Source organism: Calonectris borealis, chromosome 2 (assembly GCF_964195595.1).
Source record: "Calonectris borealis chromosome 2, bCalBor7.hap1.2, whole genome shotgun sequence".
NCBI classification, from domain to species: domain Eukaryota; kingdom Metazoa; phylum Chordata; class Aves; order Procellariiformes; family Procellariidae; genus Calonectris; species Calonectris borealis.
The window spans coordinates 53,496,590-53,510,950 of record NC_134313.1 but is presented as its reverse complement, the minus strand read 5'-3'; the positions used below and the strand labels follow the sequence as shown (position 1 = coordinate 53,510,950).

Genomic DNA, 14,361 nt, shown 5'->3' with positions numbered 1-14,361 from the left:
GTTCCCGGATGTAGCGGCGGGCGAGCGGGGCCGGCGGTGGCTTGCCGCGGTGGGGTGCGAGCGGGCACCGCGGGTCGGGGGGGGACCGCTGCTGGGGATGGGTGCGTTGGTAGGTAGGTAGCAAGCAAGCAAGCAAGCAAGCAAGCAAGCAAGCAAGAAGAGTCGGCCGGAGGCTCCCGCCCGTCGGCTCCCGCCGCCCCGGTCGCGTCCCCCGGCCCGTCGGAAGGGTCCTTCCCTCCTCCGCTCACCGTCGCGTCAGGATTGCCCCCCTTCCTCCCGCTCCCCTCCCTCCCGCGCCGCACCGGCACCCGCGGCCCGTGTCCTCTCTCCCTGCGCCCGAGGCAGCCATCCCCATCGGGGTCCCCCTTCGCCGCCTGCGGGCTGCGCGCCCCCTCCAGCCGCCCCGGGGCTCGGGCCCGCGGGGCGTCGCCGGGATGAGCAGCTCGCGGAACAACCGGGTGATGGTGGAGGGAGTCGGGGCCCGGGTGGTCCGGGGCCCGGACTGGAAGTGGGGGAAGCAGGATGGCGGCGAGGGCCATGTGGGCACCGTCCGCAGCTTCGAGAGCCCCGAGGAGGTGGTCGTGGTGTGGGACAACGGCACCGCCGCCAACTACCGCTGCTCCGGGGCCTACGACCTCCGCATCCTCGACAGCGCGCCCACCGGTGAGCGGCGGCCGGGGGCGCGGTGGGAGGGAAGGGGCGAGCCCGCACGAGCCCCGCGCGGCTGTGGGGGGTGCGGGGGGCAGCACCCGAGGGCCCCCGCAGCGGGGTGAGGGTCGGGGGCCCGTCCCTGGGGGCGGATTGCTCCCCTCCTTTCCCTTCTCGGGGTGCGCCTTTCCCTCTCGGTTTTGTGGGGGGCAAGTCAGCTACCCTTCCCCCTCCCTTCGCATGGCTGCCCGTGGGTGTCTATGTGTGTGCGTGCGTATGTATATGTATACGCTAACTTAGAATAAATATATAGTGTGTGGCCGTGGGGAGAGGAGAAGTTCTCTTGGGACTTTTAAATTGGGGTAGACAAAGCAAAAGTGATCCGCCGTAGAGAGCAGGCTCCCAGTATGCTGGGGGGGGGGAGTGGAGGGAGGGAACCGAGAGGATGGTACCTCAAGGTTTTGTTTTGTTTTTATCCCTTTCCCCCCTCCCCCTCCAATCTTGAATTTATATTTTGGAGCTGTTTTGTAAAATGGTGGCAGTCATTCTGACTCAAGTATAGGGAGGATTGCAGAAAATAGGTGTAGCACCTTTTTGCTAAAGATTACATTAAGAGGTTCAAATACTGTTTTATCTTGTAATCTGCACGTTGCCTTTTATCTGTATTGCCAGACATGTTGTAAAATAGTGAAGATACTGGAAAAAAATGCATTCATTCATTCTTTTAATTACTTGGCTGCTTGATATTTGTGCTTTAGATTCAGGACAGTTTGGACAACAGATTTAGATCTGCACTGACATTATGCGGCAGTGTTAGTGTTGCAAACACTGCAGGGAAATGTTCATTTTAGCACCTGTTTTTACAGTGAAAACTCATAAAGAAAAATATGTTGTTCGGTTTCATCAGAAATATACCGAGGTGATTTTGGGCCGAGCAGGATTGCCTCGATAATGACGTGATTGGACTGATTTGTTGGGGTACTTGGATGTACTGCTTTTGTAACATGTCTTTTATTTAGAATATGATGGAGAGACCATCTTTGAGCCAGCTATGTGTAGTGTTACAGAAAGGAAAATTACAGCAGTGGGTTGAAGCTAAAAGACTTTTGAAGAGACAGAATCGTGGAATTCATTCTAATTAATTACAAAAATGTTGCTAAGAAGAAAAAAAACACACATTGCATGGTGAGCCTTTGAGGTGGATTTAATTTTTCGATGTCTGGGTACCTTCCTCTCCCCTTGCTTCATGGTTGGTTTTTTGTTGTTGTTTTGGAGGGTAGATGCTATTAAAATGAGCTGAAAATCTTTTTGAAATGGACCTTGGAACCAGAAGTTAAGAGTAGTCTTTCAAGTTGTTGGTCCTTGTCTTGCAGATGTTTATGCTTTGAAACTTTACCTGCATTTGATGTCCTGTAGAAACCAGTGGGACTACTTCTGCTTAAAACTGAAGTGTATGCATAAATGTTGAATATGAGCCTTGAATGCTCATTATTCTAGCTCTGCTTGACATATTTGCAAGCTGACAGTATCCTGTTAACCGCATCTGGAGGCCTACACTTAATACTCAGTTTTAAGTCCCTGGGGTTTTTTTTGTTGTTTTTTTTTCTGCTTTATTTCTTCTAATTTTCAGTTATGTTTATGCTTTTATATTAGAATTTTAATTTCTGCTTCAGGTAGGACTATGTGTATTGCTGTGGGAAAAACTCATAAACATTGCTGTTTTCAGGCTTTGCAAAATGGGATTTCTCTTCCTGAGGTTTTTGGCCAACGCGTGCATCATCCTCACGGAACTGCTGCGTGGAGCTACCCAGGGTTGCTTTTTGCTAGAGGGAGTTACTTTTGAGGTCATGGTTCCCTGGAGATAGGAAGAGTAAAAATCTGTGAAGTAGTAGCAGCAAAAGGGCAAAGTTCATGGAATTAGGGTGCTGTCAATTTGGACTGAAATCCTGGTTTTACTACTGATTCACTTTGTATTCTTGGGCAAATCACTTCCCTTCTTCAGTTTTCCACCTATATGTAATTACTTATTTTTCTCCATGGTAGTGTCTATCCATTGTTTAGAATAAGGGACTCTGACTTTGGATGATAGTTTGATACATCTCTAGGGACATTTAGATAATTTTGATATAAATAGTTACAGGAAAAGTAGCATTAGGTGATAGGAATTTCTACCTGTAGTGTTAATAATTATACTGTTGAGCAAGGAAATGGTATAAAATATGGAGTGGATTTTGGTTTGATGATACTTAGCACAGTGCTCAATTGTGGCTTATAGTTTAAAATGAAAAAAAATTTCTCCGATTCATAAATTTACAGTCACAACATGACTGTAAGTTTATAGTGAGAATAAATATAAAAATACAGCAGTAGAAAGCAAAATTATTTATTGCTGGGAGTTCTTTTTATTAGGTATTCAAAACCAGACTTGATTATAAGTTCTTAACAGCAGTGCTTGCAGCCAGAGTTGCTGCTTTGATGAGTTTGAGGCCTGTGCAGCCAGAAACAGTAGTGATGCATCAGGAACCAATTGTGTTATAGAAGTAATATTTGAAGCTCATTCTATTAAAAAAACAAACAAACCAACCTTAAGTTTGATACATGTATGTGCATATATATGTATATGGTTTCCTTTAATGCCAGAACAACATTTCATAGCCTTAATGATGTACTGTTCTTGTATTTTAATGCTTGTAGGCTATTACCAGCATTGCAAGACTATGCAACTTAAATAGTCTTAGTACTAAGAATCATAGAATCATAGAATCATACAGGTTGGAAAAGACCTCTAAGATCATCGTGTCCAACCGTCAACCCAACACCACCATGCCCACTACACCATGTCCCTAAGGGCCTCATCTACACGTCTTTTAAATACCTCCAGGGATGGTGACTCCACCACTTCCCTGGGCAGCCTGTTCCAAGGCCTGACCACTCTTTCAGTAAAGAAATTTTTCCTAATGTTCAATCTAAACCTTCCTTGGCGCAACTTGAGGCCATTTCCTCTTGTCCTATCGCTAGTTACTTGGGAGAAGAGACCAACACCCACCTCGCTACACCCTCCTTTCAGGTAGTTGTAGAGCGCGATGAGGTCTCCCCTCAGCCTCCTCTTCTCCAGGCTAAACAACCCCAGTTCCCTCAGCCCCTCCTCATAAGACTTGTGCTCCAGGCCCTTCACCAGCTTCGTTGCCCTCCTCTGGACGCGCTCCAGCACCTCCATGTCCTTCTTGTAGTGAGGGGCCCAAAACTGAACACAGTATTCGAGGTGCGGCCTCACCAGTGCCGAGTACAGGGGCACGATCACCTCCCTATTCCTGCTGGCCACACTATTTCTGATACAGGCCAGGATGCCGTTGGCCTTCTTGGCCACCTGAGCACACTGCCGGCTCATGTTCAGCCGGCTGTCAACCAGTACCCCCAGGTCCTTTTCCTCTGGGCAGCTTTCCAGCCACTCTTCCCCAAGCCTGTAGCGTTGCCTGGGGTTGTTGTGGCCGAAGTGCAGGACCCGGCACTTTAGAAGACTTTAGAACGATCTTCTTTAAAATAAAAAGTCATCGATGATTTACATGAAGTATCTCTTGTAAGCTGTTTGCTCCACATGTAGTCATCTGGGTAATGAATGATTTGTGATATCAAGTTTTGTTTTGTTTTTCGGTTATGTCTACCAAGCTAGCTGTATTAGCTGCCCATTGGTGATCATATTTACATTGGCCAGCATTTCTTTAAGCAAGACAGAGCGATTGAGAGGGACTAGTAAACTAAGAATCTGAAAAGAAAGGAAACTTCAGTTAGAAGAAAGGAAACTTCAGTTAGGTCCTGTGTAGTTGGCTCCTAAATGGAGTAAGTGGTGGGATGCGATACATTAGCAGTGTAGCGTGGTTATCTGATTACTTGCAAATAAATCCTGGTCTTTCTGTAAAGTAGCCTTTTGCCCGGATCTGGGAATCTTGAGAGTTCCCTTTTTCTGGTAGTCTTGTGGAAAAGAAACAGAAAGGAGTAGTCTTCTGAGTTACTGAACAGAAGCTGAAAGTATATAAACCCAAGCTTTATATTTAGAAGGGAAGGCAGCCTTTTGCCAAAGGTAAAGGCTGTACAGTAGCATGTTTGTAGAGAGCGCTCCTGATTATGTTCACATAATACTCATGATTATTACAGAAACTTTCTGTGTTTATTCTCTTTCTGAAGATTTGCTTTCTACAAAGCTTAGGCAAAAATTCGTTTGTCATCCATTTCCTCTTTTATATGGTTGGTTCAAAGTAACAATGTTATTTTCCTGCTTAAAATATTTACTCAATTGTGTTTGAATAAGGGGAGATGGTGGAGGGGCTGGGGTCAGGAAATGGAATCTTGTCGTGGAATTATCCCACAGCTAGAGTGAGCATCTGTGTGGCGTGGAAAGCTCTATGTGCTGTGTTCTGCTAATATTGAAAATTTAGGTGCTATCTGTTGAAGACCAGAGTGCCTTTCTGTATTAATAGTTTTCTGTAACCTGAAGAGTTGCATAAATCGTCATGAAGTCATACATGTCGGAACATTGTAAAAGCTAGAGCACCTCGGATGATTTATCCTAAGTATTTGTTTATTTGTTCTTGCTTTTAGCACATCAAGTGTAATTTAAGGCAAATTGTCTTAGTCAAGGTTTTTTTAGGGGCTATTTGTAAATACTTACAGAACCCCTCACAAGTAAAAAAAATCTAATAGCTTCATGAGCAGTGGTACTTGGGAAGCCTGGGGTTTGGGTTTTTTTTTTTAAATAAACATGTCCTTTGTTCTTCCTGCCCTTCCCCCATGTCTGCTACACAATAATCCTCTCCCTCCTCATGTACCTTGTGATACCCTTACCAGATAGGACACATGCTTTGGCAAGTCTGGCATGTCTTGTATATAATAATTGGTTAGCTGGCTGCTGCCGAACAGGGTATTTAGTAAATGAGTTATGTTTGTGGGGACACTGATTTGAGTTTTCACAGAATTTGTCGGAATCTGGTTAATCTCTAAGAATGCTTTGTTTTCAATTTGCCTGGAGTCTGGCCATAGTGTAAAAATTATCTGGAGTGGAATAATAGGAAGAACAAAACATTGGTATTGCTTTTTAAATTGGGGTGTAAATGAATCAGTTTTCTAAGTAGTGTGTGATATCCCTTGCCTGATGGTAGTATTGTCATTATGATATGAAAGGATTTTGGCTTATTAGGGTTCTCTAGAGTATAGCGAGTCCATTGGAAACCAAATTTTGTGGGTTCTGAGAAGTAATTGAAATCACTATTGACTTCTGCTATGCTTAACAGTGAGTGGTATGGATACCTCTTGTATATCTTATTTTACTGTTAAAATGTTCTTTTATTGGACTGTTGCATATTGCCGCGTCTGAAAATTATCTTTAATATAATAGAGATGTTTGTAACAAATTCAAATAGCAATTTGAGCATCACTGCTATTGGTTCCTTTCACGGCTTTAAGAACGAGCATGGATTTAAAAAACTTGTAGGCAAAGGCTGTAAAATTGATGTATAAATGAGTGGTGACAGAGGAATGGTGGGCTAGGTGATCCGGGAAAGATTTGGGAATAGATGACAAAAGTGAAAATAACCGTGGCAGGGACATAAAGATAGGAAGCTAATATGAAATGCAAATAGTAAAAACATTAATGACAAGTGGAGATTAGAAATACTGGATTTTATGGTGTGTTAAGGTTGGAGGGACATTAGGAAATGGCAGCTATTTAAAAGTAATTAGTCATGATGAAAGTACCCTTCTCATTACCTGGTTTCTTTTGTCTTTTTCAGTGCCGTATGGAGGATGATACAAAACCTGTTTCATTTTGAAATAACCTGCTCCTAGGAAATTTTGAAGACTATTTAGAGGTTTAGTTTTTGCATTATCTGATTTTTGGGAGCTAAAGTGCTCTTCTGTTTCACAGCTGGCCAGCTGCAGGGCTGATGTTTGAATTCTGAAGGTTTTATGGCACTTTAATGTATTCCAGTAGTTTAATTAAGGCATTCTTTCCTAATACAAACTTTGTAAAGTTTGTGTTTCTCAATCTTTCTTAAACAGCCTTCCTTTCGAAGAGCGGAAGTGGTTTATATGACAGATACAGGTTGCGTTTGGGTCAGGATTTCAGTTTGGCTCTAGAGCCTACACTTGACCCAGTCTCCTCGTTGTTCCTGTGTACTGTGCTTCGATTTACGTCATGGTGTGGTTTTGGAGTACACAAACTGGTTTACTTTTTTGTGAAAGTAAATTGAAAGATATGATCTCAATGCTGATGAGCATTCAGTCCACTGGGCTAGAGCAGAGCTAGTCTGAAACATTAGAAATAATGTCTCCTTCCCTCCTCCCAAATGTGTGTAGTGCCAACATCAGGTCCTTGGTACTGAATTGTGATGAGTAGATGGAGACCACAGTGATTCAGGTTGTCCCCTTGCAGCCCATGGGAGGGCCACAGTGGAGCAGGTATCCACACTGCAGCCCATGGAGGACCCCATGCTGGAGCGGGTGGATATGCCCTGAGGGAAGCTGCAGCCCATGGAGAGCCCACGCTTGAGCTGTGTTTTCCTGAAGGACTGCAGCCCATGGAGAGGACCCATGCTGGAGCAGGGGAAAAGTGTGAGGAGATGTTGTGGACAGACTATAAACGCCCCATTTCCCATCTTTACCAAAATTTCTTCACTGAAAGGGTTGTCAGGCGTTGGAAAAGGCTGCTCAGAGAAGTGGTTGAGTCATCATCCCTGCAGGCATTTAAAAGACGTGTAGACACGGTGCTTAGGGACATGGTTTAGTGGTGGACTTGGTAGTGTTAGATTAATGGTTGGACTCGATGATCTTAAGGGTCTTTTCCAAAAGAAATGATTGTATGATTCTATGTCCCCTGGGGAGAAGCAGGGAGGTAGAGGAGTTGGGAATGAGGGAGTGAAGTTGAGTCTGGGAAGAAAGGGGAGTGTAGGGAGAAGGTGTTTTAGTTTTTGTCTTTCTCACCATCCTCTTTTTTTTTTAATTGGCAATAAATTTAATTTTCCCCAAGTCAAGTCTGCTTTGCCTGTGATGGTAATTGGTAAGTGATCTCACTTTAATCTCAACCTACAAGCTTTTTCATTTTATTTTTACTCCCTGTCCTGTTGAGGAGGGGGAGTGAGAGAGCAGCTGGGTGGCAGCCAGGCGAGGTTAACCCACCACACTTGTGTACCTATAATATCTAGTTCAACTTAAAAAAAAAAAAATTTCTTTTAACCTTCTTTAAAACATGCTATTGATTTAAATAGTTCATTTTGTTTGTATTATGAACGTGAATAAGAGTTTAGCTATCACATTTTGTGATCCAGTAGTAGCACCTTGTTTCAGCAGGTGAAGTTGAAACTCTTAGTCCACTGTCACCAGAGGCATACAAATCTACTTCTCCCTCCAGATCTCTAGTGCAGTGGTTAAACATTCCATAACAGGATTACTTGCCTGCTCCTGTCCTGCAATGCTTTGTTTGTCGTGCCAGCAGTGTTGTGCAGCACCGCAAAGAACGGGATTGGGAAACCAATCCAGCTGAATATTTTTCCTCCTGGCTGTTTTTCAGCTGGGTATGTTTCTTGATCCAGTTTCCAGTTCAACTCTGCAAAGACCTTTTGCTGGCATAATGGAAAGAATGGAGCAGCGTGGTCAGGTGAGGCATGCACTGAAGTGGGTGTTGCTGCTGGAATAATACGTCAGGGAATGGATGAAGAAAGGCTATATCTATCAGGATGGTGTTTAGGGATCTGTGAGATAGAGATGTGACACTCTCGATCAGAGACTTCAAATACAGCCATGCACTGTTCTCTTTTAAGTCCCAGGCACTATAGTCAGTAAAATGGTTTTTGAGTCAAACATCTTTGTATATTTTTTTTTCTTGATGTTCCGTAAGGAAGTTTTTCTGAGTTTTTCCACAGCAGCTTTTGCCTCACTGGCTAGAAATGTTTAGTTTTTATTTAAGTTTACTGTGAGATGACCTAGTTCTGTATTACATGACTCATGATTATACTTCTCTTTTGCTCTCTTTGCTGCTGCTCGGACAAATTGAAGATTGCTGCAGCACCCAATTCCTCAGTCCTTTTACATGTAGAATAAATGTGATCCTTGGCAAGCTGTCTTCCCTGAAGTTCAGCAACCGTTAAAAAAAATTTCAAAGATGTGTAACTTTTCTGTTTCTATGTGAAATACCAATTCAGCAATCAATTTTAAAAAAACCCACAAATATCACCCCTCAATCCCAAGTGCCATAACTAGTTAGACTTTTTAAGCAAGGCAACAAAACAGTAACAGGTTATCTGAGCCCTTTTAATGCACCTGCTCTTGAAGACTACCAAAAAAGTAGTAAAATGGTTCAATACAATTCATAGGCAGTGAGGCAGCCACTGCGAGATCATAGCTGATACAATCTTTTTGAGTGTTACAGATAATCAACAGATACCAGACATCAAAGTCTCAGTGTACACAAGAAGAAAGATAGCTTTCTCTTTGATGTTAACCCTCCACATTGGGAACAAGGTCATTGATAGAGTTGTGTGTGGGGAGAAAATGCATGGGTGATTTCCAAGTTCTTGTTTTGTAGAAAAATAGCATTTTTAGTTGCTGTTACCGGGCAGCAAATACTTTTTAACTGTAGAAAGTTAGTTAGAAAGAACGATTATGGTATACGAGGTGTGTTGTCTGGCAGTTGGAGGTGGCGCATAATGTTATGGGTTATAGGACTTGTCCGTGCCAGACCTTCAAAATTTCAGCACAGACTTTGTGGTCAAGATGTGGATGCTGCCTTAGTCATGAACTGCTCCAGGAATTAGTGATCATTTAGTATAACATCAGCAGTTTCAGGGTTTTTGTTGTCAGTGAAGGCTATTTTTGGCTGTCTTGAAGAGGTGCTCATATCTCTGTGATGCTTTGTGCAGTCTTTGCTCCAAATGCATTGGTTTTCCAGCCTTAACTAAATATTTATTCCAACATTCGTGCATCAGGAAAATTTTTAATCATGAGGCCAGAAATCTTCCTAAGTATGTTTATAATCAAGATTGGAAGGGGGTGAAGTGAGAAGCCTTCTTGGTTAGGAGAAATGATACACGAGATGATTTTGCTGGCATTCAGAGGGACCTTGACAGGCTGGAGAAATGGGCCAACAGGAATCTCATGTAATTCAACAAAGGGAAAGGCTGAGTCTTGCACTTGGGGAGGAATAACTGGTACAAACTGGGGACAAGTGGCTGGAAAGCAAATTTGCAGGAAAGGACCTGAGGGTCTCAGCGGACAACCAAGTGACCATGAGCCAGCGATGTGCCCTTGTGGCAATGAAGGACAGTGGTATCCTGGGCTGCGTTAGGAGGAGTGTTGCCAGCAGGTTGAGGGAGGTGATCCTTCCCCTCCACTCAGCACTGGTGAGGCCACACCTGGAGTGCTCTGTCCAGTTCTGGGCTCCCCAGTGCAAAAGAGACGTGGACGGACTGAGTGTGTCAAGCGAAGGGTTGCAAATGCGTTTTAAGGGATCTTAAGGCACCTGGTATGAGGAGAGGCTGAGGGATCTGGTGGTCTTTAGGCTGGAGAAGAGAAGGCTCGGGGGATCTTACCAGTGTATATAAATACCTGATGGGGATTGTAAAAAGGATGGAGCCAGGCTCTTTTCAGTGGTGTAAAGTGACAGGACAAGCGGCAATGGGCACAAATTGAAATACAGGAATTTCCACTTAAGCATAAGAAGAAACATTTTTGCTCTAGGGATGATTGAACACTGGAACAGGCTGTCCAGAGGTTGTGGAGTCTGCGTTCTTGGAGGTGCTCAAAACCTGACTGGATATGGTCCTTGGCAACCGGCTCCAGTTTACCCTGCTTTGAGCAGTGGTGGTTGGACTATACAATTTCCAGAGGTTACTTCCAACCTCAGCTCTTATGTAATTCTGTGAAATGATCTGACAAGAAGGCATTTCCTTCAGTTTTGCCTTTCCAACTGTTGATTTTTCTTCACTGCAGGTGGCTCAGCTGTTGGACACAAGTGACTAATAGGTTTATTGGCAGTAATTTCCAAAAACATCCCTTCTGGAGGGGACAAAACCCGTTCTTTTTCCTCACTAATTTCAGAATGATCTGGTTTTTTGGCTGTTTTTTTTTTTTTAAGGGTGAGTGACTGGGGAAATTCTGTGTTACTCCAACCTTTTAGTGCTCATTTTTATCTTGTGCTACAGACTGAATGCCAGTGCTTTTCTCTTCTATTGCTCAATTTTTTCCAAACAGCGGCAGAATTTGATTTTTTTTTTTTTTTTTAAAACTTGTGGCTGTTCACTGTATTCAGAATGCATGGATGGAAACTGTCTGTGACTGATCACTTTCACTCTGCTGTAGGAGTAAATAGTCTGAAAACTCAGTTTCTGTGGAAGGCTGGAGAGAGCACGTGCTGGTGGGTTACCTCTGTCTGTCTTTGGCACATTCTTTTCAAAAAAACGGACATATAAAGCAGTAAAACGCTTCAAAAATTGTGACAGATTTTCATGAAGCTAATTTTCATGAAGCCAAGAGAGCTTAATTTTTTACCATATAAAACAGGATAGAGATAAGCACTTGCCTCTTCCACGGTACGAAATGTGTAAGTCGAACCAATGGTTTTCGAACTGTCACGTACAGTTGAACGCAGTAGTCTTTGTGGCATAAGGTGTGTTGATAGTCTTAATCCAGAGATAAAATTTCAGATTGCCAGTATATTTTGATATACGCATTTCTGACCCTTTAACTTGTAGTTAAAGGATTTCTCATTTTCTTTCTCTGATTTGTATAGATGGAAAAAAGCAAACATAGCTTTCTCAGCTTTTTGTGCAGAGAAAAGGTAGAACATTTCAGGAACAGACTGACAACTGGAGATATGAGGCAAAGTCCATTATCTTTTTTTCTCTCGGTCATATAGGCTGATAGGACATCACTAGCAGCCTTTCTTTATTGTTAACTTTTTAGTATATGGTTTCAAATTACAATGGTGTGCAACAGAAATCTGTGTGGTGATGTAGCAAAGTTGTTAGTCGTCTTTTTCTTTTTCTCCCCACAGGTATCAAGCATGATGGGACTATGTGTGATACTTGTCGACAGCAACCTATCATTGGCATCCGATGGAAATGTGCTGAATGCACAAATTATGACTTGTGCACAGTTTGCTATCATGGGGACAAACATCACTTGAGGCATCGTTTTTACAGAATTACCACACCAGGAAGTGAAAGGTAAAACGTAATTTTTTCCCCATGAAATTAAATAGGAACAGTTAATTGTGGTTAACTTTTAAACTGCAGATATGGTTACTGAAACTTGGATTAGGTAAGATAGTGGCTTGAGGTGTAGATTCTGTTACCGGTTCTATGCCTCTTTGTGAGGGAGGGTAGCTAGGGCAGATCTTTGGAGCTTGGAAAACATGGAAATTTTAGAAGGAATGGAGTAAAGAAAAAAATTAGGATATGATTACTCAGTTTCTTTTAACCTCATTGCAGTCTTCCTAGTTCTTGTGTTAACATATAGCAGCTTTGAAACAAAGGCAGTTATCTTTACACAATGTGTAATCACAAAACAATTTGTCAATGAATTTCTGAATGTGAAAGTTTGATTAGGTTAAAAAATGGTGTAGACAGATGAGGGAAAATACCCTTCTTGTGGGCTATGAAAAACAGAATGATCTGGAGACAAAACCTCTGACTTGAACTGCTTAAACTGCTCACTACAGAAAGCAGAGAAAAGATGCTGTGAAGGGTTGTTCTAGCCTTGCCTTGGTTTTCATGTTCTTTTCTTAAGCATCTATTATTGTCTCCCAGCGAAGAACTCTGAACAAAATTGGCCATTAGTGTGTTCTTGCATAGCTGTTCTTGTGTTCCTGACTTTAAATAACTTGTCTACATCCAAAGCCCCTCTCTGTCATGATTTATCTTCACCGGTTAAGTGAGAACAGTGCTATTTGCCTGTTACTAAATACTTGGAGAGCTATGGTAAAACATTGAGTAAAGGCTACATGCTGTGGTATCACCTTTGTGGTAACTCTCCAGAATGTTCTTTCATTAAATCATTGGAAGCTTTTTTTGTTAGATATGATACTAGTTAAATGCAACGTGTGTAAGGCAACATTTATTTCTTCTTCTTGGAGAAGTAAGGATTACAAGTATGTTGTAATTCAGTGATGTGCTTTTATCAGTGCTTTTACAGTTAAGGGAAGTGGTTGGAGCACAGAAACTGAGTTCTCGTATTGTGTCTTGTAGGGACTGTGTTTATTTTCTCAAACGTTTGCCTTGAAGTTTAACTGTAGCTCAAATGCCCAGGTCAGTGGCTTAATCAAAAAGTAACTTCTGTTTTTTTGAGATTCATGCCAGCAGATCTAGGTACCAAATAGATATTATAAGCTTAGTGTCTCAATTATGATGTTCTAATGCAGAACAAGACTTAGAAGTTGAATCCAAGAGTAGAAAATGCTGGCTTAGTGTAATGAATAGAGAATAGGTAACAAAATGCAAATCTGTTTTTCTATTTATTTCTTTTTTAAAAATCTCATTGCTTTTGAGAATGCTTGCCAGACTTTTTTCTTTTTTTTTTTTTTTTTTACCTGAAGAAGATTCCTTTGTAGTTTTAAGTGGTCTGTTCTGATGTATAAATCATAACTTTTAGCTTTGGAGATAGATTGTACGCAATGTATAGAATTGCAGGAAATCTTTTGCATCTTGTCACTTTCTCCCTATCTTTGTTTACTCCCCATTGAGCTCTGTTTTGCAACTCTTATCTAGAAGGCAGCTTCGTCTGCCAAGGAGCTGTTTCTATTGGATCAAGCTTAGCTGAGAAAAATTGATTAAAGTTAGCTGTTTGAGGAAGGAGAAAAGGGCATAGCAGTGCCATTGAATTTGAGGGATATCTCATAGGATAAATGGCAAGAGGCATCTAAGGATGTTTGGATGAAGGAAAGCATAAGCTTTACCTATTTTATTCTTGAGTCTGGGATATCATATGGGCAGCATACCAAAGTAATGTATGCTGGTTTTTTGTCTCAGTTTTGTAGGTGTTGAGATCTTTCTAAAATGCTGCTATGAACAACATACCTTTGTGTTTTCTGTCACTCTTTTATATTACTTAGACAAAAATGGCTAATATTTTCATGTGCTCTTTGCATTGATTAGAATAATAGAATCTAACAGTTTAACTTTTTCCTTGTCTGCCATCTGCTGGATGTTAAAAGTTTAGCAGGAGGGTGATACACTTCCTGAAGAGATCAGGAAACATTCAGAATTTCAGCTGAGAAATACTTTTGTCTGGCAACTTTTTCCTGGCATGAAGTAAGAAATCTGGTTGCATGCAAACCGGTGGCTTTTGAGATGATGGAAAAGGCAGGAAAATGTTTGTCTCTTTGTTTTTATTCTTAAGTTAAATACTCACGAACTGTTCTGTTTGGGCTTATCTACTTCAATTCTGTTGAAGTCAGAGGGAAAGAACAGGTTTGCTTTAGAAAAATAACGTATTATGACTGAAAAAATTGATGCTGATATATTGAATTAATTTTGCTAAGATATGCTATAAGTAGTATGTAGAAAATAAACTGAGACATAGAGGGGAAAGAGATGTAGCTTTTACTTAATAGCATAATTCTGAATAAAAATCCAGGGCAATTGTTGGACAGTAATATTGGCCTAGGGTGCGTCTAAGAGGAACAGAAATGTGTTGTTCATATGACTCTGTATGTTTCTTTAATGATTTTAA

At 41.9% G+C, this 14,361-nt stretch overlaps 1 protein-coding gene across 8 annotated transcripts in view; it reads left to right on the top strand.

Annotated features, from left to right (window-relative positions):
- MIB1 (MIB E3 ubiquitin protein ligase 1) overlaps positions 1-14,361 on the top strand; it is an 86,428-nt gene continuing 72,067 nt past the window's right edge. For 5 of the 8 annotated variants that reach the window (XM_075141996.1, XM_075141995.1, XM_075141994.1 and 2 more), the window contains exons 1-2: positions 3-663; positions 11,687-11,858. In XM_075141996.1, coding sequence (XP_074998097.1) covers positions 435-663; positions 11,687-11,858 — 401 coding nt within the window. In that variant the 5' untranslated portion in view covers positions 3-434. Of the gene's footprint in view, positions 664-6,431; positions 6,510-8,206; positions 8,294-11,686; positions 11,859-14,361 lie in introns of those variants that run through there. The other 3 variants (XM_075141999.1, XM_075142001.1, XM_075142000.1) reach the window with 3 other exon arrangements.